General features: G+C 48.0%; 1 protein-coding gene across 1 annotated transcript; it reads right to left on the bottom strand.

Moving 5' to 3' along the window:
* Window positions 1-4,329: 4,329 nt before the first annotated feature.
* On the bottom strand, window positions 4,330-18,579 carry LOC121167759 (origin recognition complex subunit 6-like). The gene is made up of 7 exons (XM_040997340.1): window positions 18,500-18,579; window positions 17,723-17,852; window positions 16,235-16,398; window positions 15,966-16,055; window positions 14,486-14,598; window positions 13,722-13,784; window positions 4,330-4,555 (listed from the first exon to the last, which is right to left on the bottom strand). Exons 1-7 carry the CDS (start codon window positions 18,562-18,564, stop codon window positions 4,428-4,430), a joined length of 753 nt encoding a protein of 250 aa, XP_040853274.1. The 5' UTR covers window positions 18,565-18,579; the 3' UTR covers window positions 4,330-4,427.
* Between the last annotated feature and the right edge of the window lie 4,186 nt (window positions 18,580-22,765).

Here is a 22,765-nt window from a genome sequence, read left to right on the forward strand (position 1 = left end):
GTCTCTCCTCCTCTCTGTGTATCTGACTTTCTTTTTTTAAAATTTTTTTAAATTTTTTTTATTTTTTAAAATCTGTTTATTTTTAATGCAGCATGAGAGAAGGTGGGAGACAGAGAGAGAGAGAGAGAGAACAGAGAACAAAAGAGAAAAGGAAAAGAGGAAATTTTTCATCTGGTGATTCACTCCTCAAATGGCTGCAACATTCAGGTCTACATTAGGCCAAAGCAGGAATCAGGAACTATCCTATGAGGGTTTCAATGTGAGTGGAAAAGGCCCAAGTACTTGGACCAGTTCTTTTTTTTTTTTTTTTTTTGACTTTAATTTTTTTTTTTATTAACATTGTATTATGTGATACAGTTTTATAAGCACTGGGGAGTCCCCCCACCCCTCCCACACCCCTCCTCCCATAGTGGATTGCTCCATCTTGCTGCATAACCGCGTTTCAAGTTCAGTTGAAATTCCTTCATTGTAAGCATATACCTAGCATAAAGTCCAACGTCTTATTGTCCAGATAAGTTCAGTGGCCTCTTGGGGAGACCTTCTCTGGTCTGAAGGTAGAGCTAACAGAGTAAAGTTCCAGTCAGTTAAAACCCCCAACAAAACATCAGCGTCAATATACAATGTTATGGGATTAATTGGTATAGTATTGAGTGAACAATATGTTAAAAAAAAAAAGTTCAATTCTTCAAAACCTCTGGGTTTAGACAGTATCAATGACAGGTTCAAAAAGTAACAATCAACCAAGCATAAATTACAGGTTAAATCAAGGCAAACATTAGATGTCTGACATAGTATTGAGTAGACAATATGTTAAAATTACATGTAAGTTCTTGATTACCTTCTACAACTATTTCAATGTCACCTCCTCAATTGAGGTGTGTAACGATTTTGGGGGGTGTTGCAGAGAAATCTCTCATACCTTGCTAATGAGTACTTGTTCTTTATGTTCCATCTAATAGTACATGAGTGAGTCCTTGATGACCTATCTTTATTGTTCTTTGGTTATCTCATCCTATTAGTGTGTGTATATCAGTGTGTGTGTGTGTGTGTGTGTGTGTGTGTGTGTGTGTGTGAAGGGGGGCAGGGGGGTTAGGAGGAACCTTGTTGGTCATTATAGGGGGTGGAGGCCCAGAGCTGGAACTAGGTAAGGACTGGAGAGGATTCCTCCCCCATTGTCCCGCCGGAAGTTTATTGATCTTCTGGTTCTGATGACCGATCGTGGTTCCTAGTTGTTGTTCTGATGTCGTTAGTTCCTATGTGGAAGGACTCAGGCTTCTTCCATCTCGTGTAGTTTGTCCAAAGAGAGGGGGTGTCTGTCCTCTGGGTTCACAGCATTCGGAGGCATTCCAGATCCCCGTGTTCTCTTTGGCTGTTGTGTTGACGTTCTTGTGCCCGTTCTGATAGACCTTGGTGGGAGTCCGGGAGTCTTTATGGGTGGCGGATAAGCCTCCTCCAGTCCCTCTGGTCCACTCTGGGGTTCTCCCCTATTCTGTGCATATGACCACCTGTTAATAGACTGTTTGGGTCGTTCCTAATTACCCCTGTGTGTCATTATAGCTTTTGCTATTGTCTACTGCTGATCTGGATCTATCAACTTTAATATACTAATGCAGTTCCTGCAGGTTACAGGACGTGGATTCCTAGCTTTTTCAAGGGAAAAGAGAGATTTCTCTGTGTTCCCACCCAGTTACTGTGTATCGTAAGGAATTGGCATTATATTGGGAGTTACAATCATTCGGAACTTATGGAGTGAAACAATGATAGCAGCAGATTCGTCTGAGGGAGATTTACAGCCGTTGGAAATCTTTAGGGTTGCTTGGTGTCCCCAAAACGCCGCAGCTTCAGCATGAAGCCGTCTTGAGCACCATACAGAGAACCAATTTCTCAGAACTCTCGGGCTGGGCGGCCTGCAGGCGAAGCCTGGCAACAACTGGCGCACTGGCCACCCCGAAGCAGTCTTCCGAGTGGGCGTGAAGACTGCTGGTTGCTTCCCAGGAGATAAACTTGGTTGCGCCTGGGGACCCAGGCAGCCATACTGCCGGGGGTCACGTCCCCAAGCATCAGCCCCGCCCCTCCTCCCGGCCCAGGCTTGGGTCTAGCCACGCCCCTAGCGCCACCTGCCCGGGGTCTCGGATCAGCCGTACCTGCTCGACCACGCTAGGCCCGAAAAGGGCCACACGTGGGGGTCCAGCCTCCCCGAAGCAGTCTTCCAAGTGGGCGTGAAGGCTGCTGGTTGCTTCCCAGGAGACGAACTTGGTTGCGCCTGGGGACCCAGGCAGCCATACTGCCAGGGGTCACGTCCCCAAGCGTCAGCCCCGCCCCTCTTCCCGGCCCGGGCTTGGGTCTAGCCACGCCCCTAGCGGCCCCAGCCCGGGGGTCGGATTGGCTGTACCTGCTCGACCACGCTAGGCCCAAAAAGGGCCACACGTGGGGGTCCAGCCTCCCCAAAGCAGCCTTCCAAGTGGGCGTGAAGGCTGCTGGTTGCTTCCCAGGAGACGAACTTGGTTGCGCCTGGGGACCCCTGCAGCCATACTGCCGGGGGTCATGTCCCCGAGCATCAGCCCCGCCCCTCTTCCCGGCCCGGGCTTGGGTCTGGCCACGCCCCTAGCGCCACCAGCCCGGGGGTCAGGTTGCTGTACCTGGACCACGCTAGGCCCGAAAAGGGCCACACGTGGGGGTCCAGCCTCCCCGAAGCAGCCTTCTGAGTGGGCGTGAAGACAGCTGGTTGCTTCCCAGGCCATGAGCTTGGCTGAGCTTGGGGACCCAGGCAGCCAGAATGCCGGGGGTCACGTCCCCAAGCGTCAGCCCTGCCCCTCTTCCTGGCCCGGGCTTGGGTCTAGCCACGCCCCTAGCGTCACCAGCCCAGGGGTCGGATTGGCTGTACCTGCTCGACCACGCTAGGCCCGAAAAGGGCCACACGTGGGGGTCCAGCCTCCCCGAAGCAGCCTTCCGAGTGGGCGTGAAGACTGCTGGTTGCTTCCCAGGAGACGAACTTGGTTGAGCTTGGGGACCCCGGCAGCCATTCTGCCAGGGGTCACGTCCCCTTGCGCCGGCCCCGCCCCTCTTCCCGGCCCGGGCTTGGGTCTAGCCACACCCCTAGCACCACCAGCCCAGGTGTCGGATTAGCTGTACCTGCTCGACCACGCTAGGCCCGAAAAGGGCCACACGTGGGGGTCCAGCCTTCCCAAAGCAGCCTTCTGAGTGGGCGTGAAGACTGCTGGTTGCTTCCCAGGAGACGAACTTGGTTGCGCCTGGGGACCCCTGCAGCCAACTGCCAGGGGTCACATCCCCAAGCGTCAGCCCTGCCCCTCTTCCCGGCCCTGACTTGGGTCTAGCCACACCCCCTAGCATCTCCAGCCCAGGGTTTGGATTGGCTGTACCTGCTCGACCACGCTAGGCCCGAAAAGGGCCACACGTGGGGGTCCAGCCTCCCCGAAGCAGCCTTCTGAGTGGGCGTGAAGGCTGCTGGTTGCTTCCCAGGAGACGAACTTGGTTGAACCTGGGGACCCCTGCAGCAGCCATACTGCCGGGGGTCACGTCCCCGATCCCTGACTTTCCAATAAATAAATCTAAAAAAAAAAAAATCATATCTGGCATGATGGCCTTTACAATTTAATGCTATTTCCATTGAAAAATAACTACTACTTACTAACATCATATTTTTCAATATTTAGATATCAAAAGAAATACTATTGGAATGCAAAGTTACACTGGGTAAGCATTCTGTGTCCACGTGTGAACCTCTCTATTGTAATACTACAGAACAGTCATAGCAGTTACTGTGCTAAACACTTTGCACTCAGGTACTTTTCCAAATTATGTAGGGTAGTGTTACTTTTGTTACTATTTATTTTTACAGGGGAGGAATAAGGTTAACTCATCTGCTCAAGGTTCCACTGGTCTAAATGCTGGAGCAGGGTTTTAAGTCCACAAATGACACAATTTGTGGTCAGTGCACAACAATGTAGGGAAAAAAAAATATTCCCTACCAGAGTAGAAACAAACTCTGGCCTGGTAAGGACTGCTCCAAACTGATAACAAGTACAACTTGTATATAAAAGTAATATTTATTAACTTAGTCTGTACACACATCAATTTAGTGAAATCGGAAAGCCTAGTGTAGACCTAACTGAATGCATTTTTTGCCGCAGACAGGACAGGACACTGCCTTTTGCTTTGAAAACAAAACAAAATAAAATCCAAAAGAACAAAGCAAAATGGCTCCAATTTTTTCACAGAGCTGGGGGAGAAAGGGCCATGCAAGGACTCACGCCTTATCTGGTCCTCATCACGCTAACAGTCCACCCACCGCGCGGAACTAAGCCCTCGGGTTTGCTTCTCTGCTTCAAGGCAATCATCTTAGGGTCAAACAAACTCCCAAGTCCTTACATCTTCCTGGAGGCAGCACAGGTCAGTCTGGACACAACTCACTCTGTCACAGCCTTTTGAGCAATGGCAGCATTTTCCAAAATCTTCCTTCTCCATTCTTCATAATCCTGTGTCAGATCGTCACATGGCTGTGGTCTGTGTGAGGCCTCTACCATCTTCTCTGTTGCTGAGGAAAAATCATCAAAAAAGTAAACTAGTCTGAAGTGTTTGCTTTAGCTAATTAACATAACTGGGAATAAGAATTCCAAGGCATCTGATTGATAGCAGCTAACATTTATCAAGCACCTATTTTGAGCTTGATAGGCATGGAAATAAACACTTTAAACAGTGCTTCATTTTCCTAAAATAAGATTTAATTATTTTTTATTTGAAAGGCAGTTTTACAGCTAGTAAGAGATCACCAGTATCCTTGATGAACATAGATGCAAAAGTCTTCAATAAAATACTAGCCAACACAATGAAATAATACAATGAAATAATACATAAGACAGGTCATTCACCCAGAACAGGTGGGATTTATCCCTGGAATGCAGGGATGGTTTAACAGATGCATATCTTAGCATGCTGAAATCTCTGCCATTGTCCGTATCTACAGTGTCAGGATACACTTAAATAGCAGAATGATGGACATATGACTGTTTGTGAAGGACTGTTCTATTATAATAATATAGGGGAAATCATTGGTGGGGAGAGGATTAAGGGAATGAGAAGGGGAAATCCCAGAGCCTATGGAACTGTACCATTAAAAACAAAACAAACAAAGAATTACAGATCTATAAATGTGATATACATCACATCAATAAACTGAACAACAAAGACCATACTCACTAGACACAGAGGAAGCATTGATAAAACCCAACACCACTTCATTCTAAAAACCCTGAGCAAGACAGGCACAGAAGGAACATTTTACAACACAACCGAAGCAATTTACCAAAAAACCCAATGCCAGCATCATACTGAATGTGGAAAAACTGGTAGCTTTCCCACTAAGATCTGGAACTAGATGAAGGATGTCTGCTATTGCCATTGCTATATCCTTGCTAGAGCTATCAGGAAGAAAAAAGAAATTAAAGGAATTCAAACTGGAAAAGAGGAAGTCAAACTGTCTCTGTTTGCAGATGACACGATTCTATACACAGGAGAACTAAAAGACTCAATAAAGAAACTGCTAGAACTCTAAAGGTTTGGTAAGGTAGCAAGGTATAAAATAAAGAAATGCAAATCAATGGCACTAGTATATACAAACAATTCCTGGGCCGAAAAAGAACTAATCAGCATGGTATCTCTCAAAATAACAAAGTAGATATTGAAATAGTTTAGAACAAACCTAATTAAAGATGTGGAAGATCTCTATTAGGAAAATTACAAAACATTGAAAAAGAAATAGACTTTAAAAAGTGGAGAAATATACCATGCTCCTGGACCAGCAGAATCAACATCATCAAAATGTCCATATTGCAAAAAGTAGTAGACAGATTCAATGTGATACCAATTAATATCCCAAGAACATTCTTCACAGAGCTAGAAAAAATGATACAAAAATTCATCTGGAAACACAAGAGACCATGAATAGCCAAAACTATCTTGAAGAATAAGAATCTAGCTGGAGGGATCACAATTCCAGACCTTAGGACATATTATAGGGCGGCAGTAATCAAAACAGCCTGGTACTGAACCAAAGCAGAGAAGATCAACGGAGCAGAATAGAAATACCAGAGAGCCCCCCCGCCCCACACATACAACTAATCTTCAACAGAGAACAAAAAACATCCCAAGGAAAAAAGTTGGGTCTCTTCAACAGATGATGTTGGGACAATTGGACAACAGCCTGCAGAAGTAAGAAACAAGACCCTCAGCTTTCACCATAAAAAAGATCAAATCTAAATGGATACAGAGGTAAACCTACACCCAGAAACCATCAGGCTATTAGAAGAAAACACAGGAAACACTCTGTAAGACATAGGAGTGTGTAAAGACTCCTTAGAAACGACATCAGAAGATCTTGAGGCTGGGTGAGTTTGGGAGGGGTTCGGGCCTTGGGGTTGGGGGCATTTGCCGCTCCCTGCAGTGTGGCGACTGTGGGGGGTGCCCCTGCTGGGTCAGACCCAATGCTGGGGACTCATGCCAAAGACACTGCTGGAAGGCAGTGAACGAGTCCTTGGCCTCCCCCAGGGCAGCCAGTGCACCAAGTGGTGCCAGGCTTTGCCTGCTGGCCACCCGGCGGCGAACTCTGGGGTTTTTAAGATATGTAGTTGCTGCCTGGGGACACCCATGACTAAGGCCAGTTTGAGTGTAGGTGAGAAGTGAATTTTGGGTGATTCTCAGTGACAGGGTCATGAAAGATTCAGGCATACGTGGTGACCAAGACCTGGTGATTTGGAGGGAAGTATCCAGAAGATAATTTGGGTTAGACATATTCAACAGTCCAACTAGGAATACAGAGATGGGCTATTAGCATAGAACACTACTGATCACCACACACTAGCCCACACTAAAGCTACGGATGGGGGCCTCTTTGGCAGTTTTAGGTACCATTACCCAACTGGGTGGTGGAGTTGTGGAATGGTCACATTTGGCAGGATCAAGACACTATCCAGCACGCAAGAGAACTTGGTCTGGGGGTAGACTCTGTGGGGTTGTGTGGGCCCAACCAGGCAGAAATGCAAGTTCCCCTGGTTAGCTCGCAAGCTGGGGTTGCAATTTTCTAAGCTAGGTGTGACCATGCCACCTGCCATCTCTCACGGGTAAAGGAACCCACAACAGTCAGGGTAGGTCAAGGCAGCAGCACCTGAATGTGCATCCTTAAACAGGATGTGGGGTGGGCCGGGTTGCCACCTGAAGGGGGCAGAATGGGCAGGGCTGAACAAACCTTAACTTTCACAAGAAACAACAGAAATCAGGTTGGAGCACAGGTCATGCCAAGTAGGCCCTTGCACCTACTGATCTGCGTGAGCTAGGGATGCTAAGCCACAGCATCCAAAGGGCCAGGACAAGTGAGGGGCTCTGCCAAGCTGAGGCAGAACAACCACCGGCCTGCATGTGATCTAAGGCTGGGAATAGGCCCGGTTGGGGAGCTAAGGGGACACCCTAGCTGGGTTGAGTTTCCCACCAAGGAGCGCATGGGCTGGAATTGGGGCTGTGTTCTGATCAGGATATGGTTGTAATCTCACTTGGCACAAGTGTGGACTGGGACTGGAAGCACCAAGCCAGGCCAGACTCCAACACCATCTGGTGCTCTGGAGGACCAGGGTAGATGTGTGACAGACTAGGCTAGGTCTCAGCCCTTACTGAACCATGTGTGAGCTGTATGTGGGTATGGAAGAGCCATGGCTGGGTTGAAACATCCAACAGTGAAGGCTGGTTAAAGGCTGGTCAGGAAAAGCCACTGTTCCTGCTAGGACAGGAGGTGAACTGAGTAGGGCTGGCTCATGGACCCACTGGTATGCGCAAAAACTGGCATTGGGAGAGTTTCTGATGGAGCAGCCTGGACAACTCTGGCAGGACACAGTCGCTGCAGGTAAGCGCAAGAAGCACAATAGGAAACAGTCCAGAACAGACAATGGAAATTATCCCACTGGCATACACATGGCATGGGTTGGGGGCAGACCAGGCTGAACCCGTTCACATCACCCGCTGGAGAATCCGAGCACCAGAACAGAGTGTGTGTCGGGCCAGGTTCAGTTGCAACACATACCAGTACACATTAAGGAATGCCAAGGTGAGATGAGCCGTACCAGATGTGGTTGCCCAAACAGCACATGTGAAAATCGGGGTAGGAGGCAAAGCTAGCAGGGGAATGTGGGCTCCCCTGCTGGACAACTACTTCCATTGGAAAGCGTGAGTTGGGATGGGGGCAGTTCAGACTAGGCAGGGCTATAACACCTGTGGGCCTCATGTGAGCTAGATAAGGGAAGGGTCACGGTGGGCTGACTGTTCCGACTGGTGCAAGCAAAAATTAGAGTGGGTGAGGGTTGGTTGGGCTTAGCCACAGCATTAGCTGGCAGAGGCTGGCACTGGGAGCTAATTCTGTCAAGTCAAATGCCAGAACCACCACCACTGCAGGAGAGTGCATAATCTGGGAGTAGGTGTGAACTAGAAGGGAAATAGTGGGCACCTCCCTCAGGGTTACCCTCTCACTGGACAGCATGAAAACCAGGACAGGGACAGGGGTGGCTAGACAGAATAGCATCCACCAGTATGTGTGTGGGCTGGATAGTAGGGCTGGTTGGGTTGAACTAGGCTTCAATGCCCATTGACATGTATGAGAGCTGAATGGGATGTGGGACAGACTGGACAAGCCTGCGGTACATACTGGCAAGCATGGGAACCAGGGTAGGGGGCAGAACTGGTGGGGGTTATGGGGAGTCACCCCAACTAGGCTGCAGCTCTAACTGGTTTGTGTGAGGACCAAGTATGAAGTGGGTAGGATCGAGCTGGACTACAACACCCGTTGGTTCACAAGGAAGACAGGGCTGGAAACAGAACTGACCCAGCAATAGCAATGACCAGCATGTGCATAAGCTGATTGGTGTGATGGACAGTGTTGGAGTCTGTACTAGCAAACTCACTCAAGAATCAGATCTGGGATCATCTCAGATGAAGTTTCTTTGGAGATCCCTCCAACTGAACTGCTGATCTTAGAACCCCAACCATCAAGAGACTGTCAGCCAGTGGACTCTGAATAGGTTTCATTGCGGTTGGGACGGTGAGATTGGCAGCAATTCAGAACTGATGAACTATCAAAACTGTTTGAGCAGGACCCTCGGAGTGCACCTCCCTTTGGGGATCTGGGATGGGTGGGAGGTTGGGTGGGGCTTTTCCCTTTGTTACTCCCCTAACCCCAGATACAGGGAAAAATGATAATATTAGTGTGGAAACAATGGTATTACCCACTTTCACCCTGTAGCCCTTGACCCTTTGTACCCTAATCAACTAAGATTATTAAAATTAAAAAAAAAGAAACGTCATCAGAAGCACAGGCAGTCAGGAGCAAAATAAATAAATGGGACCACATCAAACTAAGCAGCTTCTGCACAGCAAAGAAAACAATAAAAAAAGTGAAAAAGCAACCAACAGAATGGGAGAAAACCTTTGTACATTATACAACAGATGCGGGCTAATATTTGGGATATATAAAGAACTCCAAAAACACAATAACAAAACCAAAACACCCTGTTAAGAAATGAGCAAAGCACATGAGCACATTTTTCAAAGGAACAAATTCAAATGGATAACACAATGGGTCCATTTAACCCCAGCGAGAATGACCCCAGGCAGAGAACTACCAACAATACCTGCTGGTGAGGATGTGGGGAAAAAGGTACCCTAATCCATTGCTTGAGGGACTGTAGACTTGTGCAGTCACTATGGAAGTCAGTATGGAGAATACTCAGGCAACTGAAAATCCACTTAGGATTTGACCCAGCAATCCCACTACTGGGAATCTGTCCAAAAGAACTGAAACATCCACAATGAGAAAGCAACCTGGATCACTGTATTCACTGCAGCACAACCAGTAATTGCAAAAACATGGAAACAACCTAGATGCCCACTGAAGGAGGATTGGATAAAGAAACTGGTGTATCTACTCTATGGAATATTATGAAATCTTACCAATTGCAACCAAATGGTCCCAATTGGAGACTATTATGTTTAGCGATATAAGACAACTTCCATCCAAGATACAAAACAAAAAAGATATAAAGGTAAATGAACATACACTTGTAATCTCACAAATGAAGGATGTAATGGAGACTAGAGTACTAAGTATCAAAGATCGACAGAATTCTTCCTTACTTCCGAATAAAAGTAGGACCCGATGAAACTTCTAAATGTATCTAGACAACAAAACACTAGCCCCTCTGCTACTGCTTATACCAAGAGTGCCATTACCCACATAAAGAGCAGAATGCTGGAGTCCAGACTCCAGCTGAAGGACATCTACTATAAAACATGGCGGACAACGGGGAGGGGAGAAAGAGTAAGGGTAAGGGCAGAGGAAGCCAATACCTGCAAAATTGTAAAATAGAAAAAAATCATTTGTTTTTATTTGAAAGGCAGTTTTACAGAGAAACGTAAATGTAAATGTGGCCCCAAATGGCCAACGGGTAGTGCTGAACTAATCCAAAACCAGCAGCTAGGAGATCCTTCTGGGTCTTCCCGTGGGTGCTGGGGCTCAAGGACTTGGGCCATCCTCTCCCGCTTTCCCAGGCCATAAGCGAGACAGGGTGGGAAGTACAGTAGCTGGGATGTGAACTGGCACCCGTACGGGATACTGGTGCTTGGAGATGGAGGATTAGTTAGTTGAGTCAATGTGCCAGCCCCTGCTGGGGTCCGTGCGGTAGGTGTGGATGGCACGAAGGTGTGAAGAGAACAGCTCCCCTGCTTGGCAGGGCCCAAGGGAGCTTCCAGCTGTTTGGCAGGGCCCGGCGTATTTCTCTCTGACCACCCTGACGCTGTTTCACCCCCTGTTTGCATGGACACTCAAGCACCCCACTAAGAATTCTGTAATCTATTGAGGCATTGTTGTTTGCCCCTGTGAGATAGTTTTTGCAACTGATGTGAGCTTGAGAGTTAATGTCACTGATAATGTCTTGGTGAGTGGGCCTTTGACAATTTACACACAGGAGCACAATTAAGCCCATGTCATTTTTGGACACCTTATTGTGTGCTAACTATTGCCTCAGAACCTGGCCCAGACATACAGCACACCCTCTGGGAAGGGGCTTGATATATATGTCTTAAATACTAATGCAAGGGATGGGAGTGAGAGCTGAAACTGCTATGGCAATAAATATAGTTATTGTTATCTCAAAGGCTAGCCTGCCTTTGCAATTTTTTGGAGCCTAGAAAATGTAATTGTTTTAGCTGCTTTTATAATTTTTAGCTAGAGGAATTAAGGATGCTTTTATTAAAGAAAAATGCTTTTGATTATTGTCTTATTGTTTATGGGGTTGTAGGGGTCTATAGTTGTAGGGAGATTTAACATTTGAAGTTTCTGTTTTAGATTTTAGGTTTTTTCCCTTGTAACCTATTTTCCCATTAAATGATGGGTAAATTGTAGAAGCAGAAATGTGGTGGGAAAGTACCACTAATTAGCAGGTAATCGCATGTGCTTTGGCCTTGGAGTCCTGGCTGTTGCTCCATGGCTGCTGTTGTAGAATAAACAATAGCTTGCTTTGAAGAATATGAATACAGTATTTTGCAAAATTATCTTTAGGAGCACCTGCCTAGCCTTGAAGTGCAGACGGAGTGACCAAATATCTGTACATGCCCCCTTAATTTTGAAAAGAAAAAAAATAGAATAGTTGCTTGTGCAGAAGCTTGAGAAGGGTTTTGAGTAAATAAAAAGGACAGCTTTTTCCTGAGCTTGTGTGAGAACACACCAAGTGTCTGTGTCTGTGTCTTTCTTTATCGCTGACTCCATGCACCCTTCCCGAGCTCCAAACTCAGCTGGAGCTGGACTCCGGCAAGCCCCTTTTAGTATCTCATTTAAAACTCATGTAAAACCTACAGGTATTCGCACCTACAGGTAGGTGCTAATATTAATCAAAAATCACAAGCCAATACGTGGTGTTGACAACAGGTAAGTGAACAAAAGGAAACCATCAGCTGGAGCTCTTACACAAGCAAACTGGACCTTAACATGGAAACATCTGTAGTGGAGATGAAAAATTAAAACAACAACAAAATCAATCTCCAGCAATTATAAACAGTCAACCAGCTAAATAAATGGTTCTATAACCAGGGACCTTCTATAAGAAGACACCCTAAGGCAGATGCCCGACCATGACCAACCAGGTGACTTCCCTACTCTGCTTTCCAGTCTACAGAGACTGCTGTCCGTGCTGCTGGGTGGGGCATTCTCAGGGGTCCCTCTAGTGGGGACCGGGACTCGAGGCGTGACATTTGCACCAAGAAGAAACGTGGGACACAGGGGGTACATAGGTGAGATGAAACAATGCACACGTCACTGAATTTTACTGGGCAACTTATACCATAATCCTTGTAGAGCAAGCAGGTGGATAAAGGTTACTAGCTAACTAAACAATAGCATACAAGCTACTCTAACAATAGATCACAAGGGATTTGGAAAACAATCACCAGGTCTCAGGCAACAGGATAAGTAAACATGAGTTACTGGTAAAGAAACAGTTATAACTAAAAAAAGGAATCTAACAGAACTTTGTACTCAGATACGTTCAGGCCACAATCGCTAAAGGAAGAAATGATGGTGAAGACGCCTCCCACCTCTCCAGGCACGCTTGGCCAGCAAGACGGCCACAATGTGAGCAGGAGCCTGCCTACTGCCGCATTCTCAGTCTGCCCGGAAGGTGTGAGATTCAGGGTCCCTTGGGCCTCTGGTGGTTTGGTTTAGGGGGCAGAGCTCCACAACTAATATTTTAATCTCCACAGGGCGTGAACCTCTTTCCACAGATCATTCATCACTCTTTAATAGAGTTTGTGATTTTTTTCTGAAGTTCTTTTCACAGTGTTAAACAAAGATTTGAACCTAGGCAGTTTGTCTTCCAAGATGTTCTTAACTACATACTTCTATCACGGCCACCTATAGCTTCTCGGAATACTGTTCTTATCAAATGATTAATAATCATGATTTATTTAAAACCCAATTCTCAGGATGGGTATTTAGCCTAACGGCTACTATGCAAATTAAGTGCCCAGTGTGGTAGCCTAGTGGCTAATGCCCTCCTTGCCTTGCATGAGCCAGGATCCCATTAGGGTGCTGGTTCTAATCCCAACAGCCCCCTTCCCATCCAGCTCCCTGCCTGTGGCCTGGGAAAGCAGTCGAGGACGGCCCAAAGCCTTGGGATCCTGCATCCACATGGGAGACCTGGAAGAGGCTCTTGGCTTTGGATTGGCTCAGCTCTGGCCATTGTGGTCACTTGGGGAGTGAATCAATGGATAGAAGATCTTCCTCTCTGTCTCTCCTTCTCTCTGTATACCTGACTTTCCAATAAAACAAAAATAAAATCTAAAAAACAAAAAGATGCAAATTAAGATCCTTGTTCCCCACACTGGAATACATGGGTCTGATTCAAGGTTCTGGCCCCTGATGAGTATTTGCCAATGCAGACCCTGGGGGCAGCAGTGATGGCTCCAGTGGCTGGGTTCCTGCCACCCTCACGGAGACCAGGGTGAGTTCCTGGCTGCTGACTCCAGCTCAGACGCCTCTGTCTAGCCTGGTCATGGCAGGCATTTAGGGAATGAGTTAGTACCCGGGAGCATCAGCCTAGGTCTCTGCTCTTAAATCAAAAAGCAACAACAGCAAAAAAGTAGAGTTGTTTGTCACTAGCGCAGGTAAGACTTACTCTTTGCTGGCAACATTGTTTTCTGTTTTTTCGGTGGTGGAGTAGGTAAATCTCCAGGTTCTCCTATGAGGAAAAATAAAAGTGTTAGCAACATTAATTTTTCTCCTATTCTTAATTGTAGTAATTGGGCAATGAATTAGCTCACAAGTAAAAATTAGAAACCTTGACTGACCATAAATTTTCTCACTAAAAAATTGGTTCATATCAAATTTTCATAGATTCAGGAAGCAACTACTGTGTGTTAAAAAAAATGCTTGGCTTGTGGTCAATGCTGCGACACGGTGGGTTACACTTCCGTCTCCAGTGACAGCATTCCCATTGGTACCAGTTTGAGTCCCGGCTGCTCTACTTCTGATCCCAGAAAGCAGAAGACAGCCTGAGTACTCGTGCGGCTGCACCCAGTGGGAGACGCAGAGGAAGCCCCTGGCTTCAGTCTGGTGCAGCCCTGGCCACTTTTGCCATTTGGGTAATAAACGAGAGGATGAGGGCTCTCTCTCTCTCTGGATGTGTCTGCGCCTCAGCCTTTAACTCTGCCTTTCTCACTTAAACCAAATATATATATTTGTTTTAATTTCTTTTTAAATTATTGTCATCATTCTATGACAGTTCCATAGGCTCTGGGATTTCCCCTCCCACCTCCCCAAACTCCCCTATATTATTACTATAACATAGTTCTTCATAAGCAGTCACATGTTCATCACTGCGGGCATGGACAATGGCAGTGACTCTGCCTTTCAAATAAACAGATCTTCAAGACTACTCACTGTCAATCTGCTGCCCGATCTTCTCCAGCTGCTTACAGAGTCTATCAAATATGGCTTTTTTCACACCGGATGCGGCTACCATTTTGTTCTTATCCACTTTTAGCTTTAGAATCCTACAAAAGGTTAAAAATTGATTTTGTCAAGAACAAAATAGCTTTCCTGGCCAAACAGAGTATCAACCTATTTCCTTTTCTGTTCATGCTTTAATAACAGTCCCCAACTACCTAATTTTTCCTTTGTTTCAAACATATGTCATGAGATACAATCCTATAGATTTGCTTTTGTAAGCTCTTTAGTCATTTATTGGACTGTGAGTTAAAATGCACATGGAATTTTGTTTTGCAACAACGGAGCACAGAAAAAACATTTGCTGTAATCCCTGATGCTGTAATCCCAGTCAACTTCATATGTTACTAATTTGCCAAATGACAACAATAGCCTCTTCTAAGTGTTCAATTCACTTCATCTAGGCTGTTGAAACACTCCAACTCAGGAAGAAAAAACAAACCAACCAACCCTCAACTCTTGTAATCCTAATAATCTCCTGGGAAGCAATAATAAAAAAACACAACCAGGGCCTAGCAGCTAATGTCCTCACCTTGGATGTGCTGGATGCCATATGGGCACTGGTTCTAACCCTGGAAGCTCCACTTCCCATCCAGCTCCCTGCTTGTGTCTGGGAAAGCAGTCGAGGACAGCCCAAAGCTTTGGGACCCTGCACCTGCGTGGGAGATCCGGAAGAGCTCCTGGTTCCCGGCTTTGGATCGGCGCAGCACCGGCCATTGCCATCACTTGGGGAGTGAACTAATGGATGGAAAATCTTCCTCTCTGTCTCTTCTCTCTGTATATCTGACTTTGCAATACGAATAAATAAATCTTTTAAACACACACACACACCAAACCAAACTTCTTATTTAGGATAACAGATCCATGTAGACCTGTTTTGCTCAGTATAACTGATTTTAAAAATGGAGTTACTTAACTACCCTCACTGGTTTCTGGAAAAGCCTTCTTCTATCCCTATACACACATACCTTTGCTGAACTGACAGGACATTTTCTGCAAATAGCAGTGAAGAAATATCATTTGCAAGTATGGAGGTAACAGAGCTAAACATACCCAAATCAGTACATAGCTAGCGAGAAATTCATCCTTTAAAATTTTGATTTCTGTAACTTTCCAGCAGTACTTTTTAAAAAATCACCCATGACGACTGTTTTAATGTCAGACTTCAACACTTATGATGGACTCTGAATTCAAAACACTTAGCTTCTCGATACAGCTGCCTGTTAGCAAGGGAATTTACAGCAGTCCTGGTTCCAACCTGCTGACTACACTAAGGGATAAGACAGTGCTACCATCTGACCACTATGCTCAATATTATTTATAGGAGAAAATGTGCTCAGAGTTGAAAGCGCTCAATGTCAAGTACTCTTTGGGAATAGAAAGCCCCTTTCCTGGACGTTAAAGGAACACTCACTTGCATGCCGAGAGTACAGCAGCGGTGGTGAAAAGCGGCCTGGACAAGTCAAGCTCCACTTGCTGTGTCTGGGGAAGACTGGATTCATAGCTGAGGAAGTTTGACAGAATTATTTGTTAGCAAATATCACTACAGAAGCAACTGAAAATGCAAATCGAAACTAACAGGCTTTTAAAATGCGTGACATCTGCCATCACTTTGGCCTTTTGAAGACAGAAAATGGACAAGGACAGAGCACTAGATAATTCCACCTTACCCACGTCCCGTACCTCTGCAGGATCTTTGAAGCCATGTTCACCGCTTCTGTACAGCTAAACTGTACTGCGAGGTCTCTGATTCCAACATTTGAATTCAGGCCCAGTAAACACTCAAAAGACTTAAGACAGCTCTGATACATCTTCTTGTTCAAACCAGAAAGTTTAATTAAATAAGCCTTTAGAAAAAAAGACCACAAAGGTTCATATATTAGTATTCCTGAATAGTTGTTTAATAAGTAGTATCAACTCTGCCAAATCAATTCTGAGGTAAATCCTTTTACTGCAAATGATTCTATTTAGTCAGAACCATAATCACATTAAGCAGAGACGATTTGCTTGTGAAGAAACAATTTGAATTACTATTCACATAGCCAGCTTGTGCATTGAAAACCACGGAAGGCACATATGTGGTTGCTTTTTTTCTCAACAAAGTGCCAATGGAAAACTTATGTGGAAAATGAAGAAAGCAGTGAGTGAGCAGGGTGCGTGTACAGAGTGAAGAAATGAGGGCAGGGAACCGAAGCAGAAGATCAGAAATTCTGAGCAAGCAGACTCAAGGATGCGACATCAAGGTAGGGTCACCTCGGACCAACAGGAGCTTGCTGGAGGAGCACTCCAGGATAAAAAGGCGTTGTATGCATGAGGCCATGAGTCACCCAAGTGCAAGGTCTGTTCATGAATATTACAGTTTCACGTCAGGGCTGAAGGGAGGCTGCAGAAGGCCAACACAGCTTGCTTTTCTTTACTTTTTAAAAGATTTAATTGTTTTCATTGGAGAGGCAGATTCACAGAGAGAAGGAGAGAGACAGAAAGAAAGATCTCTGGCTCTCTCCTCAAATGGCTGCCACATCTGAAGCTGCGCCAATCTGAAGCCAGCGGTTGGGAGCAGGGTCCCTAGGCTTTGGGCCACCCCTCCTTGTTTTCCAAGTCACAAGCAGGGAGCTGGATGGGTAGCGGAGCGCCCAGGACATAAACCAGCATCCATATGGGATGCAGGCACTTGCAGGAAGAGGATTAGCCAGTGGAGCCACCCCGCCCCACAATATTACCAAAGGTACATTACACACCGCACACTGCTTAATCCTCATAGTCCTACTAAACGGAGGCCTGTATCCCTAAAGAATGAGGAAAATGGAGACTCACCGAACCAGTAACCAGCTTAATATTTGGTCTCAACACCTAACTCCTGACTCTACAGCTTGTTCTCTGTGAAATGGAAAATTTAAAACCTGTGCTTTAGGACAACAAGCTAGATCTCTGTGGAAGACAGCTTCTAGCAAAGAAAGAGGTGGCGAGGTGGCCAACCAATTAGATGGTAGAGAATACTGTATTATATAGAAAAAAAATTCCCAGCTAATTGTTGATTCTAAAGTTTATCTGGAATGACACACAAGAAAAGCCGAGGGGAGGGGAGGAATAAATCAACTGATAGTGTTTCCTTCTGGCTCCCCGCCAAAATAAAAAATAAGTTACAGCTGCATGTGGTGTTGCTGTGCTCACCCTGTCCAGCGGGTACTTCATGCAGGAAGCCGCGAGGTCCAGGCACATGACCGCGTTGCTCGTCTCGGTGGTGCGAGCAGACAGGCCAGCACACTTCACCTGCGACAGTCGTAAGTACTCCTCTGCTTTCCTGGTGAGAAAGGAAAGGCAACGGACCCCTGAAACTGCAAGCAAGCAGCCAGCTGGGCTGCGTCCTGCGCCCGGTTCCCTTCAGGTTCACTCAGGGCCGGGAGGACAAGCTCTCACCGAACCAGCACCCTGAATGCAGACCGGGGGAGCTCTCCGGCCAGAGGGAAAAATCCAGCCTTTGCACTGCCGGAGTGGGCACGAGCGATCAGAGGCGGGGAAGGGCGGAACGGGGCACCCAGCCATCACCCCAGGGGGGCGGGGAGGGCATGTAAACACCGACTGCCCGCTCCCCTCCTGCTTCTGCTCAGTGGGCCTGGGAATTTGCATTTTTGGTCAGTGTCAAGAGGTTGCTTGCCTAGGAATCACGGAGAACCGCTGCTGCCAACGACGACTTGACCGAACTAAAAGAACTTTATTTCCAACACGCGGGAGATCCGAGGCCTTGTTTTTTAGAAATCTTTAAGGCAGCCGCCTGGCCGCGCTGCAGCCTCCTGGGGTTTTAATTAAACCGGACTCCCGACCAGCCCCTTCCCGTCCCACCCGGCATCTCACAGACCTGGCGGACCCCATGGACGTCCACAGCCGCCCCTTCTCGCCACCCCCAGCCCCGTCGCGGGGCAGGGTCGCGCCTCGGCCCCCCCGGCTCACCTCAGCACCAGCGGGTCGGTTAGCCCCAGGCGCGGGGCGAAGCGCTCCAGCAGCGCGGACCCCATGGCGCCCGCACGCTCGGCTGAGGCGCGACAAAACGCGCGCCCGACGCGGCGCCGGCCAGTGACGGCCAGGCCCGCCCCGTCGCGCCGCGTGACTGGTGGAGACGCGTCGCGTAGCGCAGCCCACAGCCCAACCCGGCCCTGCTCTGCGCGCTTGCGCACCACGCGTGCGCGCGCCTAGGCGGATGTTGTGAACGCGGAGGGCGGCTCCCTTGGCCTCCGGTCCTTCCTAACAAACGTGTCCCGCTCTGCCTGGCCTTCTTGCCTGCCGTCTCCGGTCTGGTGGCCGAGCGAGCGCCCCTGTCCCGCAAGGCCCCCCACGCACAGTGCGAAGACGCCGGGCTGCGCCGCGCGGCCTGTCAGTCCGGCCCTGAATGGCAGGCGCCCAGGGCCAATGGCAGGGCCGGCTGCGGGCTCGGGGGCGGGGCCTGGCGGGCGAGGCGTGGCCGCGGCGTCAGCTGACCGCGAGCGGCTCCGCGCGGGGTCGGTGCTGCCTGCTGCGGGCTCGGGGGAGTCGCCATGGTGAGTGCGAGGGGGCGGCGGGGCCCCGGGCCGGGCTGCTGCTGCTGCCGCGGCCGCCGGTGGCCGTGGTTACCCTGGAGCCCTGAGGGTGGGGAGGAGGCCGCTGCGGCCCGATGGGGGCGAGGGCCCCGGCGTGGCCTGCGGAATGGAGGACAGACAGGCCGCGGAAGGCCGCGGGCAGGCTGATCCGGGCCAGGGTGGGCGGCGGCTCCCGGGCTGCGGCGGTTGATCGGAGAGCCGGCGGCCCGCGGAGAAGCCTTCTCGGCCCGGAGGCCTGGGCCGTCCTGGAGAGAGGCCTGAGGCCGTGTTTCAGAGCAGGGAAAGCCGGAGCGTCCGGCCGAGTCCGGGCGTGCGGAGGAGGGCCTGAGGCTCCGAGGTGGCGCCGGACCCGCCCAGATGTGGCGTTTCCACCTTTGTGCTCAGTTTTGTTCCACGGGGCCCACACACACCCTTTCCTGTGTTGGCCTTTCTTGGGTCCACAGACCCCTTTGCTGCAGCGTTTGCGAGTTCTAGGCACCTGCTTACGTGAATTTCCTGGAAGGTTTCCTGCAGTCTCTCTCTAATCCTGACAGTTGGAAAGGAGATGGCTTCTTTCCTTTAGCGTTTGTTCCTTGAACATCCTGGCCCTCCCGTTTCCCCGATGATGAACTGTGGGAATGTTTCTTGCTGGGATGGGCGGCTTCGGTCCTCTTCAGGATGGCCGCATCGCGCTGTGGCTGTTGGCTGGTAAACTTGAGCTTACTCAAAATGTGCATCCTTGTGTCTAGTCCCCGCAAAGGCAAGTTACAATTTGCCTCTTATTAGCACTTGGCATAGTCTGCACCGGACAAATCATGGTTTTGGAGGATGGTGTCCTGTATGTCAGTTTTAATTATCTCATCACTTTGCAGAAAGGCCTCACTGTGCAGATGTTGATGTTAGCAGCATTAGATGTTTGATCAGTAGTGCTTTGGGGTGCCATACAAAGTGGTTTTGCTTGTTTCTCAAGAACTTTTGCAATTGGGAATTGATACAGGACCAGTATAAAAGTGTAAGAGCTGACCTGGTGGTTCAACAGGCGAATCCTCCACCTGCAAGCGCTCGCATCCCATTTAGGCACTGACTGCTCCACTTCTAATCCAGCTCCCTGCTTATGGCTTGGGAAGGCTTTGGAGGGTAGCCCACGTGCTTGGGACACTGCACCCACGTGGGAGACCCTGAAGCAGCTCCTTGCTTCAGGTTAGCGCAGGTCCGTTTGGAGAGTGAACAAGTGGGTGGAAGGTCTTTCTTTGTCTCTACTTCTCTTTGTAAACCTGCCTTTCCAATAAAAATCGATCTCTTATGAGCAAGTGCAAATTCAGGCCTTGTATGTATCTGTACATTTGTTGGCATTTAGAGGCTTAAATGAAGATCTGTTCTCTGCCCTCCAGTTCTGTGCTGGTGAACTGGCCTGGAGCAGAAAGCCAGCCTCAGTATTATCCTCACCAATTTCACTGGGAAAGACAAACCAGGTTAGCAGTCCTGATCAATTTTTGCATCTGAAAACAAGTGCTGGCCTCTTGGACCGTGTCCAGCGTTCACGCTCAGAGTCAGTCCAGCAAACGTTGCGCCTCTTGTGTCATCGGTTGTGCCAGGCAGGATTGCAGGGACGGTCTCACATAGCCGATCGCTCGGGAAGACACGCTTGCGGAACTTGTGTCTCCCAGGGAGAGGATCGCCTCATTTGCACTGTCAGCCAGGTGCTTTGGGGTCTTGGAGGGAGGGTGGGTTTTCTGTAGGGAGCTTGGTAAAGACTACAGGAGGCCGCCTGGGAACCCAAGCTCTGAGACGGGCAGCAGACATTTTTCAGGTCGGGGAAGAAACAGTATTGCCAATAAAGCCGTAGATACTCCGCAGGGAGAAGTATTGGTGGGTTAGGACTGGTTTGGTGTTCAAATGATGTTTTGAAGTTCCCATTGCATGTCTTTAATTCTCCCTGTTTCAGTTAGTTTGTGCCATACTGTTTATAAAACAGCACTTGCATTAATATAATACTTGTGAAATGAGCTCGCAGTGCTCATTGAGCTTTAGCTATGTCATTTTGTTCATTTCTCCTAACAGTGATACAAGTACTCTTTTCTTTAAAAAAAAAAAAAAGATATTTATTTATTCATTGGGAAGTCGATATACAGAGAGAAGGAGAGACAGAGAAAGAGATCTTCCGTCTGCTGATTCACTCCCAAAGTAGCCATAATGGCTGGAGGTGAGCTGATCGGACGCCAGCAGCCAGGAGCTTCTTCCGGGTCTCCCACGTGGGTGCAGGGTCCCAAGGCTTTGGGCCATCTTTGCTTTCTCAGGCCACAAGCAGGTAGCTTGATGGGAAATGTAGCAGCCGTACCCGTGTGGGATGCCAGCGAGGATTTAGCCATTAGGCTACCGCACCAGACCCACAGTGCTCTTTATTATCCCTGTTTTATAGATTTTTTTTTTTTTTGGGAATGTGATTGATTCACCACGACTTTTCTCTTTCTGTGTTCCTTATATCTAGATTTGAAAGAGCTGCTCCTGGCCTCCAGCTAAAGTAGCTAAATTGCAAGCGTTAATTTGATCTTGATTCTCTAATATTGATAAATGTATTTGCAAATGGATCACCACTTTAGCATGAGAGAACACAGTTTGTGATCAGGCTCAGGTGTAAAGACAGCATGTTTATGTAATGATGTTCCTAGTGCGTGCAGCACTTCCCAGGAAGAGGCTCGGGAGGAACCCTAGAATAGACATGTGGAAGTGGACGTTGGCCTAGCAGTTAGGATACTCATATCCCAACCCTGAGTGCCCGGATTTGATGCTGGCCTCTTTTCCTCTTCATTTTTTTCTAAGATTTACTTTGTTTATCTGAAAGGCAGAGTTCCAGAGAGAGGGGGAGGGGAAAGATTTTCTGTCCGTTGGTTCACTCTCCAAATGGTTACAACAGTTGGGGCTGTTAACCAGGAGCCAGAAGCTTCTTCATGTCTCCCATGTGGGTAGGGGTCCCTGATGCTTTCCCAGACATGTTAACCGGAATCTGGATTGAAAGAGGCATCTAGGGGTTGAACTGGTGCTCATATGAACTGTTGATGCTACAGGCAGCAGCTTAACGCACTATGCCACAAGCTTCCTGAAAACGCATACCTTGGGAGGAAGTGGTGACGGCCCAGATGATTGGATGGCCGCCGCCAGTCTGGGGAACCTGACTGCGTTCCTGGCTGGCTCCTGGTTTGGCCCTCACCAGGGGAGTGAGCAGCAGATGGGAACTCAGCTCTCAAATAAATGCAAGTAGCCATTTATAGCATAGCTGTATAGCCTTAAGTAATGTAACATAAAGGTGCATTTCGCTGTTACAGCTCTATTTCTTCATTAGTAGTCTACGCAGTATGATAAATGAAATAAACCAGACAAAAAGAACAGTTAAATCGGAGAAAGTGACTCAGCCTGCGTGACAGTTACCGGTTTCCCATTTGGAGAGTGAAAAAGTTGCCGAGCTGGCTGGAAGTGATGGCTGACAGCGGGAGTGCACCAATGTCCCTCAGCTGCACGCTTGTGGAGATTTTATGGCTCTTTTACCACAATAAGGAAAATATAAAAATGTTTTGATGCATCATTACTGATGGCTAAGTTGGCCTTTTGAACTTGGGGCAATCCGCTTGTCCTTCACTGCATTCAGCTGTGAGGAGCCAGGCGGGCT

This window comes from Ochotona curzoniae, unplaced genomic scaffold (assembly GCF_017591425.1).
Source record: "Ochotona curzoniae isolate NIBS_2020 unplaced genomic scaffold, NIBS_Ocur_1.0 patch425, whole genome shotgun sequence".
Classification (NCBI taxonomy): domain Eukaryota; kingdom Metazoa; phylum Chordata; class Mammalia; order Lagomorpha; family Ochotonidae; genus Ochotona; species Ochotona curzoniae.

What these genes read in the sequence shown, in the direction of transcription:
- LOC121167759 (XM_040997340.1), bottom strand. Translation starts at nt 18,564, where the DNA reads ATGGGGTCCGCGCTGCTGGAGCGCTTCGCCCCGCGCCTGGGGCTAACC. An exon ending in GCTTCAAAGATCCTGCAGAG is followed by an intron (nt 16,056 to 16,234) that starts GTACGGGACGTG and finishes AAACTTCCTCAG; the next exon opens with CTATGAATCCAGTCTTCCCC. An exon ending in GATCGGGCAGCAGATTGACA is followed by an intron (nt 13,785 to 14,485) that starts GTGAGTAGTCTT and finishes TTTTCCTCATAG; the next exon opens with GAGAACCTGGAGATTTACCT.